Source organism: Ylistrum balloti, unplaced genomic scaffold (genome assembly GCF_031769215.1).
Source record: "Ylistrum balloti isolate Yb309-2 unplaced genomic scaffold, AGI_CSIRO_Ybal_v1 Utg369856, whole genome shotgun sequence".
In the NCBI taxonomy this organism is placed as follows: domain Eukaryota; kingdom Metazoa; phylum Mollusca; class Bivalvia; order Pectinida; family Pectinidae; genus Ylistrum; species Ylistrum balloti.
Window position 1 is genome coordinate 1063919 of NW_026782006.1, and position 26784 is coordinate 1090702.

The 26784-nt window shown below is 34.9% G+C and overlaps 1 protein-coding gene across 1 annotated transcript; it reads right to left on the reverse strand.

The window, feature by feature from the left end:
- Positions 1-3052: 3052 nt before the first annotated feature.
- On the reverse strand, positions 3053-24567 carry LOC132545747 (uncharacterized). Its single transcript, XM_060209435.1, has 10 exons — positions 24357-24567; positions 16914-17381; positions 15447-15549; positions 15045-15181; positions 12194-12312; positions 11513-11686; positions 6765-8322; positions 6411-6592; positions 5305-6145; positions 3053-3652 (listed from the first exon to the last, which is right to left on the reverse strand). The coding sequence occupies exons 2-10, from the start codon at positions 17347-17349 to the stop codon at positions 3492-3494; spliced, it is 3711 nt and encodes a 1236-aa protein (XP_060065418.1). The 5' UTR covers positions 17350-17381; positions 24357-24567; the 3' UTR covers positions 3053-3491.
- Positions 24568-26784: the final 2217 nt, after the last annotated feature.

Genomic DNA, 26784 nt, shown 5'->3' on the forward strand with positions numbered 1-26784 from the left:
TACATGATAATTTTCATCTTATGTTAGATCATTTTTTGTTTGTTTTTTTATTACATAATAATTTTCAATTTGTGCAAGATCGTTAGTCCTTAGACTTGTTCCTCAGTTCAAAGATATTACTTATTTAATTCTCGGGATATCCAATCTTTTTTTATCTTTAATTTTTGTTGTAATATAAGTGGTGATAAAAATTGTTTGTTTGGTTCATTCTGTATATCCATTAACGCAGTCATAACAGTTTTAGTCCAATTCTTAAAGGATTTCTTTTGAAGACTATTTCATCATTTTCGAAAAAATATTTGTTGTTAATATCCCCTTGCAACAATGAATCACATAAACGACTTTTTAATAATGCTTTATATGTAATTGCGATTTATATGATTTTGGTATTTGAGATATGTCAAGAGATTTTGTAATAAGAATGAAACCAATTAAAAAAATGTTGATATCACATTTCTGTAGCCAATATCTGCCAAAGGCATTACAGATTTGTAACTCCGTGTTAATCATTTTATATGTGCTATATACTTCCTTGCCTGCTGATCAATATCTGTAATGTTCAATCCTTTGATATATCTCTGTAACATGTTTGGAAACATTATTAACCTTTATTTTCCTTTCCAAAAGTTTGTTTATTAACTGTACTTAAAAGTTATCTATGCCTGAGTCATCTCGTATGCAATTTTCGATAATATAAAGGATTTAATTATTGTTATTTTACCTTACAGAGTAAGGTTTCCCTAGCAACATCTCAAGTACTTTTACTTCCTAAAGTAAGTCATGGTCAGTGTTATGCCCATGAGTTATCCTTAATGTTTTCTATCCATTTTACCCTTTGTGATCATTGAACTATGTACATTACCTTGGTTTTCTGATAATTAAGTTTTGTTCCAGCATATTATAACATTTGCTTAGAGTTGATAAGTTTAAAAGATTTCTTTTCTGTAACTACAAATAATTGGAAGTCATCTGCAAACATGCTTACTTAAGCTACAATGTTTCCACTGTTTAAACATGAAACACTTATACCAGATACGGTTTTATTTTTAAGTATGACACAGGCTAAGGGCTCCGTTTGTATGAAATAGATCAACCTGCGAGTGGTCAGCCTTGTTTTACTGAGCGGCTCATCTAAAACAACTTTGAAAGAAACCATTTGCTAATATTTGACTATCAAGAATTGATGTATGCCATTCCGATCCATCAAATCATATTGCCACCAAAACCAAATTTCTCTAAATACCTTTGAATCCATTTTTATTCAACTGCGTCGAAGATCTTCTCCATTCCACCCATTTTCCAATACCCTGATCCATTCACATTATTTAAAAAGTTTTATAATCAATCATGATATTTTACATATTTAGTTTCGATAGGGGCAGAAAACCAACAACATAATAAATTAACACCAGCTGCTTTAACAAACTTTTATTTAAGAAATAAAAAAATTGTTTAAAAAAAATTAATAACACAATTTGGTCCCTACACAATGAAAGGCACTTTTAAACCTTGTGCATCGATTAATGTTTTACGGTTCGTCATTTCCAGCTACTGGATAAGAAGATGTTGCACGATTCATACTACATTGTATATTGACAATAGTAATTATAAAATATGTCACCTTAATTCAATATTTGATCATTCTTTCAAATACAGTTTTATATATAATGAACAAGAAAAGACAAATGATTTTTGGAAACAGCGTGTCTGTTTTTAGATAAATTTGATAACTGCTTATTGACAGTAGATTGAATTATATATAAATCATTAACATATCTACACCGAAGAGACACTATAGTCAACTGACCAATTCGAAACAGGCTTAACACATTACTAAAATTAAGCGTTCCTGTATTTGAAGATAATTCTGGTATTCGTAGATATTGTTCACTGTGATCAGTTTATTGCTTGGAGAAGCAAGTGCTAACACTATCTACCATCAACAGGGCCTGACTTAATTAAGCGAGTTTGATTTTCTTGTGAAAATTATACTAAAACAAGCAGGAATTATCACATGTCATTTAATCGTTATTTCGACGATTGACATGCTGTATTAAGTTTCCATACATTACGAATAAAGACTTGTACGTGCAATTGTAAGACGTAGATACTGAGATTCAAGATCTAAGTGAAAGGTTGTCGAAATGTTGACCATTGTCAAACGCTTGGTTATATAATTATAGGTTCTATGATTATCAATATAAATATTTCATCGATACATGGGCATGATTAATTGATTATCAGATCAGGTGACATAATTAATATAAAAAATCATTGCAGAAACACATAATACTGAAAAGACATTAAATCATGTTGCAATACAGTGGCAGAATTTCTAAACGTATTGAATACTTCAACATTGAATAACACAGACAATTCTGTCTAATGTCGGTCCATACTTATACCTTTATACATCACTTTACACGTATCAGTTAAATTTTAAAGGCAAAATCACTTCACATTCCAACATATTTTATTGGTTTTTAAATCAATTCCTAAAGAGGGTTACATTTTTCCTGGTGACATTAGCGTGAAAATTGTACAGGAAATACATATATTATATATAAACAGTGTCTACATTCACAGGTAACATGCATACTTCAGGCCTAAAATTTAAATGTTCTGCAATTTATAAAATATTTATGATTATTTCGAGACTTAGACATTGTCAATGTAATGTTATCAACTTTTAATAATTACACGTTTTAATGTTAGCTTTATTTATAATAATGGAGTGTTCCTTAACCCCGATCTGCAGAAACGCGTCGTCGAAAAAAGAGGTGTGACTCTCACAAGACCCGTAGTTATGGAAAAAGACTTAACTTTCATATTAATAGTGTTTTAAATACGAACATTAATTCATTTCGATTACGAGTCTGAAGATGACGTTCTCCTGTTTGAGAGCGTTTTTTTCAAGATGTATAAACAGGTCATGGATCTAAGGCTGTATTTATTTTCGTCATATCACAGTGCTAGCAAAGTTGTAAAACATCTAAAACATAACAATTTTTTTTTTATTTATTTTTGTTTTTGTTTTTTGTTTTTGTTTTTTTTTTTTTTTTTTTTTGTGGATTTATAAAGAAAAGCGAGCAGAAATTGTAAGCTGTTGATAGACTCAGATTTAAAGCAAAAACTGCTTTTAATTTGTGAGCACTCGCCGTTTTCCATGGCGAGATTTGAATCCCTGTTCACATGTACTTTCATTTCCCTTGTTACATTTCTTCTATCTTCGTTTTCAGCTCAAGCAATTAATGAAATGAAAATAAATCTATACTCGTTTTTTTATTCCTCTTCTTGCAATGAGGTGATCCATTGCCGTCTTGACATGCAAGAATAACATATATCACTATTCAATAGACTCACCTAATGTTCGAGAAAAAAGTCTGACGTACTCGCACTGGCACTCGAACAAATGTCTCAAGCTGTGTTGTAGGATCCCCATTTATGTCGATACAGCAGATATTTTAATTCATACAATAAGTTGTTGCATTCTAGTTTCCTTCTTGGAATTGGCGTTTTGCATGCAAAACTGGAGTGTCGTCTGAAACACTAGTCTGGCGTGAGATTCTTGCCTTCCTTCTCCTTCGCTCCCTTGTCTGCTCGATCTCTTTTGTATTTTCAACCACAGGGACATTATCTTCCGTATCAGAATCTTCATTAAACAAAAAAAAAATAGAATCAGAAGTAACAATTAGATGTGACAATTAAATAAGCATCAAGAGTTAGTAGCAAATTAGTAATATAAATACAAAGTTGATTGGCCATTTGTATCAACATCAACAATCAATAAGATCAAAACTCGTCGCCACAATTATCAGTACAGAGGAGTGAGTGGAACTCACTAGCAACGAATTAGTGAGAGACAGTTAACCACACGGCAATTAATTCTTTACTTCATTCTAATAAAGACTGAACAAGATAGCACAATTCTATATGTATGTTAATTTAACAATAACAGGCATTAAGTCCATTCCACTGATATTTTGATGTAGATCATCTTTTACTGTGGATGTTTGAAGTATAGTTTGGCATCATCCACAAATACAATGGTTACATAATCAACAGGTTCAATTTCTATTTTTTTCTTCATAGTTCCATACAAATGAAAGTATTGAATTGATAGTCTGAATTTTCTGCGAGTTTTGCAGGACAAACAAAACCTCATCACTTCTCTCTTCCTTCACCGAAATACTGCTTATGTATATATAAAGTCACTGGTCATGTCTGCTCTATAAATCCTTACAGAATTTTCGTGGATTAAATATGGTAAGGCGGTTTTTTGTGTTTCAAGTTTAATGCGCATGATTTCCATAAGGACAAAAGAATATCAAAATTGAATATCACATCCATAGGAAAACCCACATGCAAATTTGTTGGAAATATATACCATTCTCTCAATGAATTATTCGAAAGTCTGGCTAAAGGATGAAAAAAAATGCACATGTAAACTGAATTCTCTTGAAATCTACTGACACTTAGCAAAGAAACCAATTATCAGTGAAGATCCCGATAAATTATGCGAAAGGACAGCGAATGACATTGGTAGTCGAACTAAAATTGAAAGATAGTGAGATATGCCTGTAAACAAAAATTGATTGAAATCTATTTATAGCAAACGAAGTTATCAACGAATATCAAATGGCCGATCAGAAACCAGAAACCTTATAAGATATGTCATCAGACCTCATAGTAATACACATTTAAACCGTATCGAAATCATAATGGCGAAGTTATCACAGACAGACGGACACCTTGACTGAGAGCTCCCTTTTTTCTTGAAAAGCAGAGGATAACAGAAGTACGTGTTAAATTAGTTCAGGAAATACCCTAATAGATTATCAGACATATTGAATCGCTGGTTTGAACAATTAGGTAGAGTGGTAGGTGTACATGAGCTTTAAAAGCATTGGTTGTACAAAAAACGGTACCATTGACCTATACCAGATAAAAGGGACAAAATAAGTAAAAGTTGCTGAATAGTGGAACAAATTAGAGTAACTGCGTGGAGGAACAACAGATCTATCACTGACAAGTCCTAGAAAGATGAAATAGCTGTATGACGAAGTTATTTGTCTTTGGCTCTACTTATCTAGCTCTATAAATATGTATTAGAAGTTGCTGTTCTCTTGTGTCTTTCGTACAATCTATTTGATTTCTGAAATCAAAAAAGTAATATGAAAACATATACTTGTATTGTCTGCTCATAACCTGATTTGATCCCGAAAGATCAGTTACGGTAAGGATTGAAAAATACGCCAACAAAAAATAAATATAATTGTTCTTTTTCCAATCAAAGGACGTTACCTTCTTCCAAAATGGTTTCCGCTTCACCCATTTTCAGCAAATTTCTCTTTTTCACACTCAATTCCACTTTTTGTAGTTGTTCGGTGGCAGAGATAATTCCTTCCTTGTCCATGCTGTATTCTAGTGACGCTGACTCCATACTCGATCCTTGCCAAGCCCTGCGCCTCTCTGCTCCATTGTGAAGCAAATTGTCTTGTAAAATCTTCATATCTTCTGGCATCTCGATGCTTTGACGTGGTAATAGTTCCAGTTTACCAAATACATCCATTTCTTGAGAACTTGATTGTCGCCGAATTGGAGGATTGTGTGTTTTTCTCTCCATATTCTCTTCGTTGGGCTCAGTTTGATGTTCATGAGTGACCAAATCTTCATAGCACACATTTTTGTTTGATAATGACGATTCAACGTCTTCAGTGTCATCTTCTTCATCTACTTCCATCCTCGTGGAGAGATCCACATCGGGAACATCAACAGACATTCCTGAATCAGGCATATTTTCCATTGGTTGCGTATTTTTAAAATAGGACCCATCCAAGATACTGGTGAAATCAACGACTCGTTGTTTTTCATCAAACAAATCAGATGGGATTTTATCCTTAACCAACATATACTGCTTCTGTTGTTTAAGTGGATTGTATTCATCACTGTCATCGTCTGAGGAAGAAGAGGATTCCGGCAACTCGATGTCAGAATCATCTGACCCCGCATTAGCTGGCATAAGAGTGGCTCCCCTTGAGTTTATCAAAGCATACAGCTCATTCTGTGTTAAGCGAGGCTTTGTCGTTGTTTTTATGCTCCGCCTTCTATCAATATCTTTCTGGTAAACTCCATCTTCAAATTTCTACAAGACACAAGAATTTGATTTATAAAGTATGCAAATACCGGCATACAAACATTTATGATTTTCATTATTCAGTTTCAAGCTGCAAGCATCTATCGTCTGCAACATTTTCTAGTTCCTGTCTGCCAATATCGCCCAGTTGTTTACTGTCTGGTATTATCGTTCAGGATTTTATCTGCAACTCTTTTCAAAGGAGACAAAAGTCACTCTATACTTTGAGCTTACAACGTTGAAACTAGATAGAACTTTTCGTTAAAATACAAACCTGAATTTTTTTCAGAAGTTTCTGCAGCTGCTTCCACTCCTGAAGCGATACCAGAACTTTGAAGATAAGTTCTTTGACTTCTGGGTACAATCTGTGAGTGATTGGTAGACCTCCCCAAGTAATGAAGTCAACGACCTCATCACATCGTGTCTTTGCCTCAAACATCGTGTTGATTGCTGTCACTAGAAAGGATAGTCACAACTGTTATTAACATTAATAAGCCACGTGTCTTTAGAAGAGACTTTTAGATCAATTTTATGTTCATTTCACGAATTACATATCATACTTTCGATTAAGTCATAAACCAAACTAGATAAGATCATCTTTCTTTTTTATGCGACCAGCAGTATTTACCCCTATTATTCCGATGGAATAAGCAGACGGCCTTCTGGTACCGAACTTTGGCCATCTTGAAGGTAACCAATGTGAGTTGTAAATGCGGTGGACTCATTAATTTCCGCCTCAACATCATCGCATCTTCAACATCCTTTTCTGCTTTCTCAAAATTTTCCAGTGCAGCATGTGCTTCCCCTCTATTATGAAGAATCTGAGCATGTCCGTCCTGTTTGTGAAGGTTCATCTGAAAGCTGAGTTTTATTCCATTATCATAGTACTGAATGGCTTCTTGGTATTTTGATTTTGCTTCCTCTGTTTTTCCAGATTTAGAAAGAACTTGGCCTTCTTTGAACAGACATGTTCCCAAGTTTTGTATATACCCAGGAACTTCAACATTGAACCATTTTTGGGAACATTTTGTGATTAATTTTAATGCTCTCTGATGGTATTCACGAGCCTTCTCTAAATTTGCCTCACTTTGCCTAAGGTGAGCCACACCCAAAGCATTGAAAATCTTAGCCAGGTATGCTTGATAGTCTTTCTTCATACCTCTGATTCTAAACATATGCGATGCCTGTTTAAGGCATTCAATTGATTCTTCACATTGATATTCTCGGAGGAAAAGCCTGCCTTTAGCATAGAAGAAACTGCCAATGACAGCAGCCATTGCAAATTCCTCTCCTCTTACTTTGTGCAGTAAAACGTCAGCATCTTCCAATATGGTTTTTGCTTCCTGATTTCTATCCATGTCCATCACCATAGTGGCCTGGTAGACTCTCCAGAAGATATATTCTAGCTGGCTCGTCTCCTTACCCTTTGTTTTAGCGATAAAGTTTTTCACAAGGCCCCATCTTGTATCATCATAAAGAAGTTCATCGGATATTTCAGAAATTCTTCTACTCTCCACTATAGTTTGGAAGTTGTCCGTTGTTTCAGAAGCATCTGGTCCTGCCAAGATCTCATAGAAATTCGATACATGGACACGGTCAATTCCTAATTTCCTTTGACCTTGCAAACAGTTTATCTCCATTTCCTCTGCAATCTTACAAACGACCCTTCGAAAATGTTGTACAAACTTATATTTAGCAATCTTCATGGCTTGAAGGAAAGGTTGAGACTGTGCTTTACTCTTTAAGAGATGAAATACAAGAGGATGAAGAGAAAATCTGGTCTCCACTCTCCCAGGATGATCAGAATAAGAAGCTTCAGTTGACTCTAGAAGATGTCGAGATCGCAGGTTAAATAATTTCAGTGATGTTTGTTCGCCCCGCAAACTGGTTTCACCAAGGACAGTTGCAGCTGCTTCTAGGTCAAATGAAGCAGTGTGAAATATGGACAGTCGAACCAGATACTGTTTTTCTTTGTCTCCAAGTAAATCAAAAGTCTTTTCTAGGCACTGGGTGACAGCAGCAGTCTCTTCTATAGACCCGAACCGTGATTCTGGTTTCAGGTTTTCAATGATGGTATATGGGTTGAGGAGACCATAGCGAATTGAACCACATAATGTAGTTATGGCCAAAGGGCTATATCCACAAAGCTTCAATATCTTCTCTATCTTTGAGCTTTCTACTTTTTTCTGCAACATATAAAACTTCAATAAAAAAACTTACAGAGCGGACATGCACTGTAGAGGCATAAGCATTTTTGTGGTACCATACTAGCTTTAAAAACAACGAATGTAATTGTGCTATGCAGAAGTTTACACAAATCCAGAGCTATAAAACAAAATATTTGATCCCAAAGCAAATGTTGCTGAGTAGAAATAGGGCTGACCCTTGTTTCATTCTTGGCTTCAAGCCATAAACGGACCAATTACTTTTTAGTCGAAATGACACAAAATGTTTTTTTCTTGTTTGATCGTACAACTTATTCTAAGGTCTAGTGAATTATATTTATCAGTAGCAAGGTCAAATGAATTACCATGACTAATTTAATTTGTCACAGGATCCAGATACTTTGAGAAGTTAGAGATCTTCAGAACAAAAGACCAATGGGCCTGAACGGTCACCTGAATGACCTCAATTGAACATGTAGTGGAACTCGTCAAAGATGATATTGATTTAAGCTGCATACAAAATCTATCAAAACCTGAAAGTGTTAACTTACATTATTGTGTTCACAAGATTACAAAAAGCCATAACTCTGTAAGTAACATCAAATCGGTCGCATTGTTGAACTTGTCTTAGATCTTAATAATATAAGGCTGCATACTAAATCATACTTCATAGTCCATATTCATAGTAACTCAAAACTCATCTTTACAAGGTTCAATAGTTATAAAACTGCAAGGGCCACCGCTAATCAAATAACCTTGGAACCAGACCCTTTGTCAAACTCATCCCAGATTTTACCTACTTTTTATTGATGTAAGGCGACATACCAAATGTCATCAAAATGTGTTCATATTCCCCAAAATTATCGTATTATAAAGGTTCAATATCAGTAAAAGAGCAAAGGATCATAAGTCTTTTAATAAAGATCAAATAAGTGCCAATGTCCAATTCATCTGAGACTTAACATAAGGCTGCACACCAAGTTTAATTGCAATTGATCAATATTTTCTCAAGTCATCATTTTCGGTAGCTCCGAAGTAATACAATTGACCATAACTGTGAAGTTATCTTGTTCAGTAAAAAAAAACCTTAAAGCATGCCACAAGACAATGGATGTAGAATGAATATAATAGGTCACCATGACCTATGGTATGATGACCTTACAACTACAAGGTCTAGAAAAGCTAGGCTAGGATGAATAATTGCCACATGTGATCAAACAAAAGAAGCAGGTAATTATACTTCTCCTGTAACACGCAGGTGTGCATTACCTTCACCTGTAACTGACAGTTGTGATTTACTTCACCCATAATGGGCAGGTGTTAATTACCTTCACCTGTAACTGCAGTTGTGATTTACTTCACCCATAATGGGCAGGTGTTAATTACCTTCACCTGTAACTGGCAGTTGTGATTTACTTCACCCATAATGGGCAGGTGTTAATTACCTTCACCTGTAACTGCAGTTGTGATTTACTTCACCCATAATGGGCAGGTGTTAATTACCTTCACCTGGGCAGTTGTGCATTACATTCACCCATAATGGGCAGGTGTTAATTACCTTCACCTGTAACTGGCAGTTGTGATTTACCTTCACCTGTAACTGGCAGTTGTGCATTACATTCACCTGTAATTGGCAGGTGTGATTTACCTTCACCTGTAACTGGCAGGTGTGATTTACCTTCACTTTTAACGAGCAGGTGTTAATTACCTACATCTGTAACTGGCAGGTGTGATTTACCTTCACTTTTAATTGGCAGATGTGAATTACCTTCACCTGTAACTGGCAGGTGTGATTTACCTTCACTTTTAACTGGCAGGTGTGAATTACCTTCACTTTTAACTGGCAGGTGTTAATTACCTTCACCTGTAACTGGCAGGTGTGATTTACCTTCACTTTTAACTGGCAGGTGTTAATTACCTTCACCTGTAACTGGCAGTTGTGAATTACCTTCACCTGTAACTGGCAGTGGTGAATTACCTTCACCTGTAACTGGCAGGTGTGATTTACCTTCACTTTTAACTGGCAGGTGTGATTTACCTTCACTTTTAACTAGCAGGTGTGACTTACCTTCACTTTTAACTGGTAGGTGTTAATTACCTTCACCTGTAAGTGGCAGGTGTGATTTACCTTCACTTTTAACTGGCAGGTGTTAATCACCTACATCTGTTACTTGCAGGTTTTAGTTATCTACACCTGTTACTTGCAGGTGTGAATTCACTTCACTCTGTGACAGAGGTCAAATAGGCAGTAAAATTGCTACATGAACAATAACATGCTAAACAGTAGAACAAGTAACCTTTACCAACTTTGCAGCTAAAATGAGACAAAATCTTTTAGGTCTTGTCAAGTTGATCCATAAAATAATAGTGTGATGGTGTTTAGTATACAATATCAGCTAACTTGCTATATAGACTATTAAAATACATTAAATTGTGACATATCTTGATGTGACAATGGTGAGATTAGATGCCCTGTATGCCAGATGAAATTTGCTCAAGATATCTTTACTTTAGAAATATATCAACATGCTAAGATATGATTGTGCATTGTTATCGTATAAAATGAATAGATGAAATAATATGACACAGAGGTTTGCAAAAATCATGTCATTATTTCCAATAATATTTCTTGATTAAGTCATCGTTATATGGTAATCCTAGTTTGACTTCTTTGTTATCCACATGTGTTGTCATGGAGAAAAATGGGCCGTCAAAGATGGTTCCTCAATTATGACAAAATTGAAATATAAAAAATAACGGTAAGAGAGTGATGGTTCTTGTGCACTGCACTTCTCCTTGTTGAGATCTATCTGCTAGGAAGTTATATGTTGATACCTCTTATAGTTTAGTGTCATGCTCCAGACAAAATTTAAGTATGGAAAGTAGCAAAGGGCAATAACTCCTAAATTATACAAAAGAGAGTGATGGTTCTAGTGCATTGCACTTCTCCTTGTTGTGATCTATCTACCTATGAAGTTTTATGTTGATACCTCTTATAGATTTTGTGTCATGTTCCAGACAAAATTATGACAGATGGACAAACAGATGGACGGACAAATGGACGGACAACTGGACTGACAAATGGACTGACAAAGTGGCGACTATATGTTCTCCCTTCATGGAGCATAAGAAAATGGTTGTTTAATAAAAAAGAACTTTTTCATTCACCTCACATGATGTCAAACTCATGGAAATTAGAATAAAAGATTACCCCACAAATAGATCTTCTAAAGAGTTCATGAGCATCACTTGGTTCCATGGGAGACAATTCTTTTTCCAATATCACACCAATACCACTGTCCTGTCGCGATGGTAAGGACCTATTGCCAGTCCTTCCCTTGACCAGCTTTGACAGCTTCACACGGGATGTCAACAGCAAACGCATCTGGAAAGTACATTATCAACAAATAGTATAGTATGATAAAAAAAACAGCAGCAAAGGGCTATGACCAGGGTTTGTTGTTACAATAGAAAAATTGGGGTATTTTAGAAGTTTTAAACAGGGTTGTTTTACAACAGCAAAAATTGAGTTGTGTAGGGGCTACGAAGAGGATTTGATTTTTCACAATAGCAAAAGCTGAGTAGATGTAGCTTTTCTAAACAGGGCTTGTTGTTACAATAGCAGAAAATTTCTGTCTTTGATAAACTCAAGTAATTTGATATGGCCAACTTTTAATCAAAAGCATAAAAAATCACCAAGTTGAACCAACTAGAGCTAACATTCAATCCTAAAAGATTGTTACCATATGTCACACATGTCCCTAATTATTATGAACACCTTCTCTAAAACTTGTTTATGGAATACCTGGGTAAGATTTTTAACAGTGTTTCATAAGAAGAATCCCCCATTGGGAGAAAGAAGAGAAAGTTGTCATAGTAAACTCCTTCTTACTTTGTAATCGTCATCTTCCTGCAGGAGTTCACCAAACTTGGATAGAAATCCCTCCTTGAACCTGTCTGTGCCCTCATTATTAATGATATCCTCAATATTGTCCAGCATTAGAATGCTCCCTAATAAAAGATATATGCTTATAAACTGCACCTGTTAAAACTGGTAAACAATGTTTTTCCTTCTCTTTAAATCTCTGTGTTAAACAATCGCTTATTTGCTTAAACTTTGCAGTGCTATACAGATAATACTTGACAAATATCTGATGATATAACTCGCACATCTTGTGTAGTTTTTGACAAATATCTGATGATATAACTTGCACATCTTGTGTAGTTTTTGACAAATATCTGATGATATAACTCGCACATCTTGTGTAGTTTTTGACAAATATGCCACATGTGGCTGATCTGATTTATAAACACATTGTGCCAAAAGGTTTCTTGAAGCAGTACCACTTGATGATAATCACACTGACCGTATTCAAACAAATTTCTTATCTTAACAACGTCTCTTAAAATATCTTACTTCCAACATTTTCTCTTTGCAAGTTATTATACAACAAGAGGACCATGGCCCTTACATGTCATCTGACAATCGATAAATGGATGGAAAAACCACAGAATCAGCAGATGGTGATCTGACAAATCTGATGAATTCAAATTCTGAACATTACTTAAAAGTATAAGAAACTCATAAATGATATGTTCTGTAGATGAAAAACAGTTTTGCAATCATGTTACAAAATGTTTACTGAGGTTGAAGATTTGATCAGGCTGAAAAGTAACAACATACAATCTCTTTTTTTTTTCCTTAAGAAATCAAACTCCAGATATTCTGTCAATGGTGTGAATGAAAGCCTAAAAACAGGAAATAAGGAGTAAGAGGTACATAAGTACTCCCATCAATTCTGATTTTGTTAAAATCGTTTTTTTCTTGGGCCCCTTTTTTGCATGAAGGGGATGACACCTTTATTTTCTATAACGTTAGAATTCAAAAGCAAAAAGAGTGATTCAAACATGTCACTTTGATTGAATTAAAGCAAACTAGGCAATGCATAAGCTTCCTCTAAGTAAGCTCCAAACACAACTACAACTCTCTACATTTATCTATTATCAAAAATTGCAGTCAAGTATGTATTGGAAGCAAATCTGATTGTGAAAATCATTTTGTCCATGGAAATGTAGTAAGGCCTAAGAACAAAGTCTTTTGGGGGATGGAGGAGGAGGTCTCACTCGTCTGACTCAATCTTTATCAATATAGATAGAGTGCATTTGTCTTTATCACATTCCTTAATATATCTCCACTGTTTGTTTATAATGATTCATGTGGACCAGTCTCCAGGAACTGTGGGCTGATCTTATCGTATATAGTAAAATGTATCTCTTTAGGTAAATATTTTCCACAAAAACTAAAAGTAATGACACACTTTTCATAGAATTTGTGAGGGACCCTGGTTTTCTTTATCAGAGATCATTTTCTAGATATTTATTTTCAATGATTTTATTCTCAAAAATGAAGAGAACTAGAATCCATTAAATCTAAGAAATGTTACAGTATGAATATGATGTAGGACATATTAAAACCAAGGATCCCACTAACATGAGGTGAGTACATGTGTTTGTGGGAGCCTGTGATAGTGTAGAACCATTGATGTTGATTTTACAGTGCTATCATACTGAATGACCTATCAACAGACAAAGTCACTGATTAAAACTTTTCCAACTAATATGAAGTGAGTACATGTGTTTGTAGGATTAGTAAATACAACCATTAAAAAAACTCTGTTATATATGTCTCATCTCGGGGTCAGAACCTAAAACTTTCCTCACAGAGGCAAACACTCAAATAAAGACAAAAATGAGGCAGTGTCAAAGAAGACATTTAGAAAGAAGAAAAAAGATCTTTCTGAAATCTAATTGCCTTTTAAGAATCATGAGACAGCAGATACAATTCTCATGCCCTTCATGCCAGGCAATCCTAAAAGTCAAAGTGCTGTGTGACTGCATTGAGAGACTGGGATATGATATAAGTGGGCATGGGGATACTGACTTTTATAGAGGAATCATGGATTTATTAATATCAAGGTACAGACCGGCATCATGTCTCTAGATTAACATCATGAAAAACTGATGAAATATTATATCTATGAAGGTGTTTGTAATAGTTGGATCATTTTGAAGTGTGGTCCACCATTTGACAATGGATGGCATCTTGGTGTGACTTACTCTTCCAAGCTATGCTCCCAAACTTAAGAAAATCAACTGTATAACAATATCCTGACATACAGTCAACATGTGAGTCTTGTAAACCCAGCACAGGTGGTAACAGATACTGCAGGTTAAAGTATAAATACACTTCACTTTGGTATTTAGAGATATTACTGTTTATAAAGATTTGTTGTAATGTTTTATCATCAGACTCCAGAGTTAGTTACGTATATAACATCACCAGTATACCATACAATGAGATAGAATACTTCCCTGTGAGGTTCTGATGACAACCATTCAAAGGTTTCCATTTGTTTATCAACAGTTTTCACCTACCATGGATCCAGCCAAATAGGAAAACAAGCAGATTCAATGTGTCTTTACAGAATGTATGTAAAGCAGGGGAAATAGAACATCTATAATAAATTGCAATAATAATGTTTAAACACAGCTAGGTAGAAAGATGTTAGTCATGTTGTATTGAAATATTGACAATTGATGTAGAATAAATATACCTCAGTTTTCCTTTCTGTGACCAGCTATAAGATCAAGTGCCTCAGTCATCACTAAGTATATCTGATATGTGTCTACATAAGAATAGACAAAGTTGATTTCCTACACTAATATCTTTCAAGTTTACTTACTTTGTTTTATTCTGTCCTTCTCCAAGAGAAACTGGATTATCTGGTCTAGAATATCTTCTTCAGATTCTTGAATGAATCCTGGACAGCCGAGTTTTATAAAAATCTCCCTCAGTAGATCTTTTAACAAGGTCACTTCCCTGTTATATTGTAATATATTTCAGCCAATCAGATCACAGATATATAAATACAAATATAAGTACCATCCTCTTAAAAATAATATTGATACATTTTACATGAAGCCCTGATCAATACTAGCTGCGACATACCACTCGGCTAGAGAGAACTTCTCTTTAGCTCAATCAGTTGAGCATTAGACTAGTAAGTTAGGGGTCCCTGGTTCGATTCCTAGCAGAGGCATTAAAATAAATAATAATCTCTGTTACACACTGGTAAAAACATTACCTCAGATCCACAGTGATGATTTTCCATCGAGGTTTTAAGAGTCTACAGATGTGACTTGCCAGGGTTGTCTTCCCTAGTCCTCCCATACCACAGATACAAACACCTATAAATCAAAGTAGTTTAACAATAAATCACACAAGAGATCCAAGAAGGATCCCAGCTTCCACCACTGTCTAACCTTCCTTTTATTCTCTTTCATCTGTTCATCTTCTAAATTATATGAAGTTTGAAAATTCCACTTCAGCAATTGTGGCAACAATCTAAAATTATCTAATTCTAGAGTTTGTTCTTCTAATGCAGTCAAAAATCAAAATGGAGCAATAAGAGGCCTAGAGGAAGCTACATATAATATTTAAAAAGATCCATCTTAATGTGCTTCTCGATTTTCAAAAGAAATTGTTTCAATGATTTGACACATTTGTGACTTTAAAAGTGATAACTCCCTAACTATGCATCTTGACCATTGAAATCTATGTCATTAAGAAGAAATCGTTTTTGCCATTGTGACATTAAATGGATATCCTTCTGTAGAAACGCTGTTGCTCATTATTCTTAGTCAATGGATATACAGGAAAGCTGATTTAGGATTAACATATCAATCACATGGCATTTGAAGAACAAAAGTTGATACTGCACCAGCTCCTGTCTCCATAACAATCAGTGTCACTGTGTCACAAAAACATTTTGGAACTTTTCTTCAGTTAAGTAATATTAATAGAATAGCAGTTTTTTATAACCAGTAGAAGATTAGAGTGTGATGCTTCAATGACCACACAGTCACCTTCACTTTATAACACAACCAGTAGATGATTAGAGTGTGATGTTTTAATGACCACACAGTCACCTTTATCTTGTAACACAACCAGTAGAAGATTAGAGTGTGACGCTTCAATGACCACACAGTCACCTTCACTTTATAACACAACCAGTAGATGATTAGAGTGTGATGTTTTAATGACTACACATTCACCTACATCAGATGAATGATCAGTGTGGAGAGTACTAGCACTGATGTGTGTAGTGTAGGAGATGGCAGAGAATCGACCAACTTTTTTGGTTGTACTATGATCCTATGAACACTAAGGTTGAAAATCCTGTGTTGAGATAGTAAACAGATTATAGACCAAAAAATACACATGATGGTAACAATGAACTGTAGTTAAATCGGCTATACTCTGCCACTTGGTCATAGATGTGTGTCAGGGCTTGTATGCTCCACACATTTGTCTGATGACAGTGACCATGTAATCATTGAAACATCATATCTAATCCTCTACTGATTTTGTTATAAGAATTTCTATTTTAGTCACAAAATAAGTTTGTTGAAATGGTGATCTTGGTGTCATCCCTTGAGATAGTCAAAGTGATCAATGCTGGGTAACAGTGAACAACAACAGTCACCAGGATTTAAACTCAATAAGAACAAAGGTTTTCCCCTATGTTGTACACTTAATTCTGTCTTCCTACCTTTGAAGATTCTATTGTCCCCCTCAAACAAATTTCTAATTTCATCGATGTACTTCTTTCTGCCAACAAAGTTTCTATCACTTTGTTCATCCTCCATCTCAGCTTTCCTGTACACCTGCAGATTTTCTTTGAATTGCCGAAGGACTCCAGGCACTGACACTGTCCCAAGGTCTACATGTAACTGTAGCTGTTCCATCACCACAATCAGAAAATCTAACATATCTGTTGGAAGCATATTGTTCTCAAGCCTTTCAAAGTATTCTCTTCCATTTTGAGGCTGATTTCCACCAGCGAGATAGCTTTGTGAATACTGAAGGACACTATTGAAGACATCAGGACTGGAGTCAAACTCTCCAATGAGGTCATGTCTGATAATGTCCCAGGGCTGGACGTCAGTTGTCCTCCCTATAGAGCCTTCACCCTCAACCATTGCCATCCTTTTTTATTAGTTGTATACCTTCAGGTCACCTATAAAAGAACACAACCATTTTTCATTAAACCCTCCCTATACAAGAGGCCCAGAGGGCCTGTATCGCTCATCTGGATCTTTATGACCAACGTTACTATATCTGTGCATATGTTCCAAAGTAGATGCCTAAAGCAATATAACAAATTACTCCATATGGGTTCTGTCCCTTAGTAGTCAGCCTCCTCATCTGTGCAATGTTTCCAGTTAAATATAATTGATAGCTTTCTTTTAAATCAAGGAAAGAAGATGGTCAAACAATATAGCAGAAAAACTCTTAGTTATAGCTAGACAGATCACCCTGGGCAGCAGAAACTTACTTGCCCTTTAGATCATTGTTTACAAACACAGATACAACATATTTGAGACTTGCACAAGTCAACAATATATAGCAACAATTAAATATAAAGACTGGAAAAATTAAGGTACTTGTAATTATAAACCATAATCCTAACTCAAAACCAATAATAAAATGTTTCATGCACATCATTTGTAATGTCACCATGGTAAGTTAAGCCCCGGTTACTGGAGATATACTAATAACAGTTTACTGTAGGCCTATAAACACTGCATAGCAAATGGGATCAACTTAGAATTTCTTATTTATTTATGCTATGATTATGAAGAATTTTAAATCAAAATTAAACTCTTGTAATTGTCTTTCCGGTCATTTTTTCTGTATTTCAATGCTGTGAATAGAACATAAGTAAATGGCTAACATGTAGTTTTTCACATTACTTAGCTCAAGCCTCTCAGACCTCCAGGAGGCTTGGCCTAATCTATTTTTTTGGAACAGTGTGGCATCACTGTGAAAGGTCTTTATAATTTATTCCAAATTATGCCAAGAAAATTCTCAGCCAAATATATTCCTTTAATAAGTCATTGGAAGGTTCTACATATTTGTATATAAGCCTTTGTGAAACTTTTACTGGCCAAATATGATAGCCTGGTCAATCAGAAGTTGTTAATGATTTTACGCAATCTAACCCCAGTGACCTTAGATATTTTTATGGGTCAAGCTATTTTTTCACACACTATGTGGGCACCATAAAGGGAACCTTTTGGGCAAATATTATGATTTTAGGCCATTTGGTTAAGCAGAAGTTGTTCAAAGGTTCAACGCATTTGATCATTGTGATCTTGAGTATGGATCAAGGTTATTTCTTTTTCTATAATCGGGCATCATTGAGAACCTAATTTGGCATAATATCACTATCCTAGATATTTGGTTAATCACAAAAAGTTGTTTAAAGGTTTTCACACATTTGACATCTGTGACCTTGAATATGGGTCAAACTTTCTTGGGCTTCATCAAAGGAACCTTCAAGCCATATATAATGATTCTAGGCCTTCCAGTATATGGGTAGAAATCGTTTAAAGTTTTAACACATCTGCCTCTGTGACCTTGAATATGGGTCAAGGTCATTTCTTTTTGCAAACTTTCTTGGGTTTCATTAAAGGAATGTCCCAGCCAAATACGATAACTCTACCGTTTTCGGTATTTCAGAAGAAGTTGTTTAAATGAAAAGTTGACGGACACAGGACGGATGGATGACAGACAGACGGACAAACGCAAAATGGATGCAACGCTATGGCATAAGCTCACCTGGTCCAAAGGGCTAATAACCAAACACACCTATATCATTACACCTCCCTATATAAACACACCCCTATATAAACACACCACTATATCATTACACCTCCCTATATAAACACACACACCTATATCATTTCACCTCCCTATATAAACACACACCTATATAATTACACCTCCCTATATAAACACACACCCATATCATTACACCTCCCTATATAAACACACACCTCTATATCATTACACCTCCCTATATAAACACACACCTATACACACCTCTATATCATTACACCTCCCTATATAAACACACACCTATATCATTACAACTCTATATCATTACACCTCCCTATATAAACACACACCTATATCATTACACCTTCCTATATAAACACACACCCCTAAATCATTACACTTCCCTATATAAACACACACCTATATAATTACACCTCCCTATATAAACACGCACCTATATCATTACACCTCCCCATATAAACACACAGCCCTTTATCATAACACCTCCCTATATCAACACGCACCTGTATCACTACACCTCCCTATACAAACACACACCTATATCATTACACCTCCCTATATAAACACACACCTATATCATTACACCTCCCTATATAAACACACACCTATATCATTACACCTCCCTATATAAACACACACCTATATCATTACACCTCCCTATATAAACACACACCCCTATATCATTACACCTCCCTATATAAACACACACCTATATCATTACACCTCCCTATATAAACACACACCTATATCATTACAGCTCCCTATATAAACACACCCCTGTATCATTACACCTCCCTATATCAACACTACACCTCCCTATATAAACACACACCTATATCATTACACCTCCCTATATCAACACACACCTATATCACTACACCTCCCTATATAAACACACACCTATATCACTACACCTCCCTATATAATACATCTATATATCTTTACCCCTCCCTATGTAAACACACCCCTATATCATTACACCTCCCTATATAAACACACACACCTATATCATTACACCTCCCTATATAAACACACACCTATATCATTACACCTCCCTATATAAACACACACCTATATCATTACACCTCCCTATATAAACACACACCTATATCATTACAGCTCCCTATATAAACACACCCCTATATCATTACACCTCCCTATATAAACACAAACCTATATCATTACACCTCCCTATATAAACACACACCTATATCATTACACCTCCCTATATAAACACACACCTATATCACTACACCTCCCTATATCAACACACACACCTATATCATTTCACCTCCCTATATAAACACACAACTATTTATCTTTACTCCTCCCTATATAAACACACACACACCTATATCATTTCACCTCCCTATATAAACACACACCTATATAATTACACCTCCCTATATAAACACACACCTATATCATTACACCTCCCCATATAAACACACATCTATATATCTTTACCCCTCCCTATGTAAACACACACCTATATCAATACACCTCCCTTTATAAACACACACACCTATATCATTTCACCTCCCTATATAAACACACAACTCTTTATCTTTACTCCTCCCTATATAAACACACACCTATATCATTACAGCTCCCTATATAAACACACACCTATATCATTACACCTCCCTATATAAACACACACCCCTATATCATTACACCTCCCTATATAAACACACACCCCTATATCAGTACACCTCCCTATATAAACACACACCCCTATATCATTACACCTCCCTATATAAACACACACCCCTATATCATTACATATCCCTATATAAACACACACCCCTGTATCATTATACCTCCCTATATCAACACAAACCAATACGACTACACCTCCCTATATAAACACACACCCCTATATCATTACACCTCCCTATATAAACACACACCCCTATATCATTACACCTCCCTATATAAACACACACCCCTATATCATTACACCTCCCTATATAAACACACACCCCTATATCAGTACACCTCCCTAAATAAACACACACCCCTATATCATTACATATCCCTATTGAGTGTAGACTGATCTTTACACTTAGTACACATGATTAACTTTAGGTATAGATGAGGTTTAGACTACAGGTAAACTTTTTGTGCACTAGAAGATGATGGAGGTATCTCCCCTAGTATGGATAAGCCTAAGGCTACCTGTGATTTTACCTGTGTGATGTCTAAAGTCCTTTCCTGTATACTTATCTAACAGTTGTGTCGATGCCCTTTTTATTCTAATATTAATTCATATACATTTCATAACTCAAAATGAAAAGAAATTGAAAAGCTACAATTTTGCAATTATAATTAATAGTTGCAAAAACATAGACTTAATAGGAACAAAAGATCTGTGATGAATGAAAGCCATACTATTTGGAGAAATTATACAAATTGCAGACAACATTGCTAGGAAATTAATGAATTGAAAGAATTATCTACTTCTTTAGATATATTATTTGTGTTATGGTCAAAAGTTTATATCTAGAAATCGCTGCTTTGTCTTAGTATTCAAATTGGATAATTTTCCAAGTTTGATCATTTTGATAAAATTCATTTATTTCAATACATCTGGAATATAATTCCTATATAACGTTACAGCTACGCATACTGACACATTTATTTCAATACATCTGGAATATAATTCCTATATAACGTTACAGCTACGCATACTGACACTGACCTCTATATTTAATTATCATTATTCTCTTTATTGCCTCCAAAATGAACAAAAGAAATGAAATGTGTTATACATGTTATGACAGAAGTTCTGCTATGGATAAAATTGATAATGACCTTATTCAGTCAAAAAAATTGATATATTTCAATAGGTTTAATTGATGGATTGATAACAACCAGAATATGAAATACATTCGGTAGAACAGACTTTAATTAGTGAAACAACATGTAATTTCATGAGAGATAAATCCAGGTAAAGGAAGTAATAAGCCAATTAATCTGGGTCCCAGCGCCAAAGAAATAAAGCAATAATATTTACTAGTTGAACATTGAATTGTGTGGAGAGAGTGTGACAAATGTAAGAATACACAGTTTAAAAGAAATAGTTATTTAGCATTAATGTAAATTTTCTTTTTTAAATGTTAGATAACTTATATACCAATCTAAATTTCAGATAATTGTCTGTTTTGCCACTGTCAAGAAAATATTAATTGTAAATACTGATACAAGATTGCAGAACAACACCTCACAGGTATATCTAAGTCTTATTTTGTGAAATCAAATGTAATATTTTTATTTATTTGTAAAAGGATTATATAAAACATTCACTCTTACTTATAAGAAGTATGTTTTGAAAAAAGATATTTAGAATTTAAGAGTTTTATGGTCCATTGGATAATTATGAATTTTTTTAATATATATTTATTCAATATATGTAATGATATGCTGCTAAACAGGTAGTGCTGTTACATGAGGCACAAAATGTCTCTACAGTTGTACTGGTAAAATCACAGGTAGCCTTGGGTTGTATAGTCTCTGGGCTGTACACAATGAGGCGACGGGCTCTACCTACTATTTATGGTGTGTTCCCATTTCGCCTTAGTTACATATATTGGTATAAAACAGGTGGAAATGTGCTAAGGCGAAATGAGAATAGGGCTAAGGCAAAGTGGGAATTTAAGAAAAGTGTGGAAAGATAAACAAACCAATTACATGTTGTTTTTACAATAATTCATTCTACAGTTAAATCTTAATTATAATTGACCAAAGGCCACATAGATTTAAGATATACCTGGTATATAATATATAAAATATATATGAAGAAATGAAAATAACTACATTTTGTATTGGAACTTGTACATTTTGATACTAAATCAATTAAATATATCTAAATATATATTGAATTTATTTCTTATTTCTTTTATAATTCAAAGAAGGAACAAATCTTATTCTAAAACCCTAGTTTTTCTAAGAAATGTATGTTTATAAGCAACTTATATTTTTAGTTATATTTTTAGATAGTTTTTCTTGGGGATATATGTATACAAAAATATTCATAGTAGACTTTTACAGACTGAACAGCTTGGAATAACTCCTCATCTCAGCTTACATGTTATATATAAAAGACCTTTAACAGTATGCTAAAGTATCAGTTTCACAATCAACATGGCAGGAGTTATGCTACGTGTAGACAAAATACTGATATTCACTACTGACGAGAACCTAGTACATCTATGCTCTGCTGAGACCGTCTACTGCGATGGAACCTTTTATACAGCCCCACAGATGTTTGACAGTATCTTCACCATCCATGCTTTTGTTGGTACTGTTATGTTTCTGCCTGTGTATTCATTACTGCCAAAGAGAGATACTAACACCTACAACAGATTATTCACGCTTCTGAAAAACATTGCTGTTCGACACAACCTGAACTTCTCACCAAGCACAGTTAGCCTTGATTTGGAATGTCCTTCCCATAATGCCGTCACTCAGACATTTCCAGCAGCAGAACTCAAAGGATACCTATTCCACTACACAAAAGCTATCTGGAAAAAGACGCAAGAATATGGATTTCAGACTGACTACAAGAACCTTCCCCAAGTCCAGAAACTTGTCCGCCGTGCAGTAGCTTTGCCACTTCTTCCACTTCACCAAGTTGAAGATTACTGGCTACATGACCTAGATGATGCCCCACAGAGAGAAGACTGCCTGAAACTCACAGATTAAGTACAGAGAAGTAGAAGAACGTCTAGCAAACCTAAAGGCTGATCTAATGAAGTGGACCAAAGACTTCATCCAGTTTGGAGACGCAGCATCCTACATTCTGAAACTCAGTGACTAGTTATACAGTGTTGTGACATTTTGTTGCATGAAATGTATACTTGTCTGTATCAATATATATTATATATCTGTAATGTTTATTATGTTTGTATTGATGACATTGCAAGAAGAATACTCGTATATAGCTAAATAAACATTATTAAATTAATTACTTGACTTCCTTAAGTTGTATATACAAGGTCCCTTTTCACCTTAGCTGACTTCTTCCTATCTGGTTTTGGCACTAAGGCGAAATGGGAATAATTTTTTACCGTGAAATTGACAGCTAAGGCGAAATTGGAGTAAGCCCTATTTATTGGAGATTTTTCACTCTACCTGTGTGGACCTCAGTGCACTTCTAGTTTACCTGTAGTATTTTTCGTGTGAACTTTAAGTCACCTCATCGTTCACAAGAAGTGAACTAGGGTGTAATGATAAGTCTACACTCAACTATATGGCACTACCTGTAGTACACCACACGATGTCTAAGTCACAAAGACTTTGGAGTTAGCCCAATCTGTAACAAACGTATAGGTTCAATCTTACAAACCTTCGATTTGTAGATGTCCCAAAGAGAGCCATTTCATAGCAGCAGACCCAATACTTCGTCAAAATTAGAAGACATTTTTCGGAAAGTTGAGAAATGAGAGTGTTCTACTTTCGCTTTCTGCTAGTTGTCATCGTCGCTAGCATATGCTGGACACTAATATATACTGCACGACTAATCATGTAAAAATTATCAACATTCCACGTAAGTAACAATGTTTTATGAATAAAACACTCTAATTATATTAGTAAAATCCAACTCTAATTCTTGGAATATTTTCCTATCCTCGCCTTGAACTTTATATTTTTAATTTGTAAACTAGGTTCGGTGCGTTCGACTCCTTACGTTGTGATGTCGGGTCAGGGTTCTGGTATTTAATATCGTATGAAGATGTAAAATCGATAAACGAATCATAAAGACAATTTTTTTCCTACTGGATTCTTATATATTCTGTTTCCAGTATGACAGAAATACAAGTTTATGGAGTCTACAACTTTCGTTTCTGCAAGACGTTCGAAACGAATAGCTCCAATATAAAATAGCGGCCGGTTCGTTACGATAGTTGATACTACACGCTAAATATTTTCATATGTCCTTAACTGCATGTTCTCGGTTATGCGGAGTTTATAGAAATGTCTTATATGTAGTGGACCAATTCTTTATGAAGTACATATCTATACGAATATGATGAACGTTCCATTTTCACATTTTGTTGCATATCGAAAGTGAAAGTAGAATTCGTGTCAACTATATTTTCTTAGTATTTCAAATCAATGCTAAAACCCTTAATAGATGGTTTGTCAATCCAATTTCTGCATGTCCAAACAATATCATCATACACATATACATGTATAAACATCTATACATCAAAACTCGGCACGATAAAACAATACAAACTGAGCATTATTACCTGCAACACTGGCAGGTTTGTAATCTTTATTTCTAAAGCCGCAAGATAAGTTTGATTCACATGAAAAACACATTTAATACATTAATTAGATCCAGGCTGGGTTTACTGGATTACCACAAGCCAAACACAACAAATAAAAAAAATACCGAAACAGATACTACCTCTTCAATTAAGTCACAGACATGCTACATAACATGATGTTATCATTCAAATAATGATTGTCCTTCTATTATACTTTTGTATGTGTACTCAACTGTCCGCCTATCTGTCTTTTTTCTTCTGGTCTTGTACAATGTAAGTTAATTTTCATACAATATCTGAATATTTAGCATGAATTGAATTGAATTGAATTGAATTGAATATCTTTATTTCCTCCAACAAGTGAAGATCAGCAAAAAAAATATATATAGTTGCTCCCATTTCGTTGTTAAAACAATGCAGCCAGGAAGGATTCATTCTGCACTGCTCAAAGTGTCAAATCAAACGAATGCCGCGATGTGTACACAGATTTCGAAATTTCTATACACACGATCCTGGCAGGAGTGTCACCTGCAATCCAGTTATCGTAATTAACCAATTATTGCACTGTCCACATCATCAATCATTCAATGTAAAGTAGTTGATCACACTAACACATGTAAACTTGTAAAACTTACCTGGGAGAACCGACCCTGCATGTCATGGGCGAACCAACTCACCCCCATTACCTGGGCGAATGAACCTGTGCGAAACGACCCAGAGCGAAACGGTAATCTGGGCGAAATGACCCGACACCGGGGGAAAATGTTATATAAACATATAGTAATGAATATTTTTGATAAATGTTATGTTTCATATTTACATCAGTTGACCTTTAAGTTTTTATCCTTTTATCGACCATGATTAGTTTCCAGTGTTCTGAACTTACAGTTAGTCCCATAGTTTCTCCTCCAAGTAGAAATTCTGAAAGTCTCTCATCGTCATTTAGAATATTAACGCTTTGATGAACCGGAGGTAAGATTACCATGAACGTTTGTAGTCAAAACGTCAAAACACACCAGGCAGTCTATTATTAAATGATTCACAATGTCACTGACATCTTTTTACATGAGTCACACACACAACTGGAAATTGATAGTGATCCAAGCTTAACTAGAAATCCAAACTATTGAGTCATGTTAGGTTCCTCCAGAGACGTCTCTGGTTCCTCTAAGCTCAGCGACCAGAGTTTATGTGGCGCGATTGTTATGTTATACTGGTCCGACCAGTAACTATAAACATAACAATCGCGCCACATAAATTAAACAATGGCTCTGTTCACGAATTAACAAATTATCATTAGATTTTGACCTTGACATCTATTGATATTGTTATTACACTTTTTGATCGCCGCCGACATAAATTTGAAACTTTGATTTATGTGTAGGCTACATTTTGTATTGTATTCTTAAAGCTCTATTTATTTTCATGTATGTATTTCTACAGTCAACTTCATTGTTAGCATTGTACCAATGATTTAAGGATTTAAGGTGCAGTATGAGT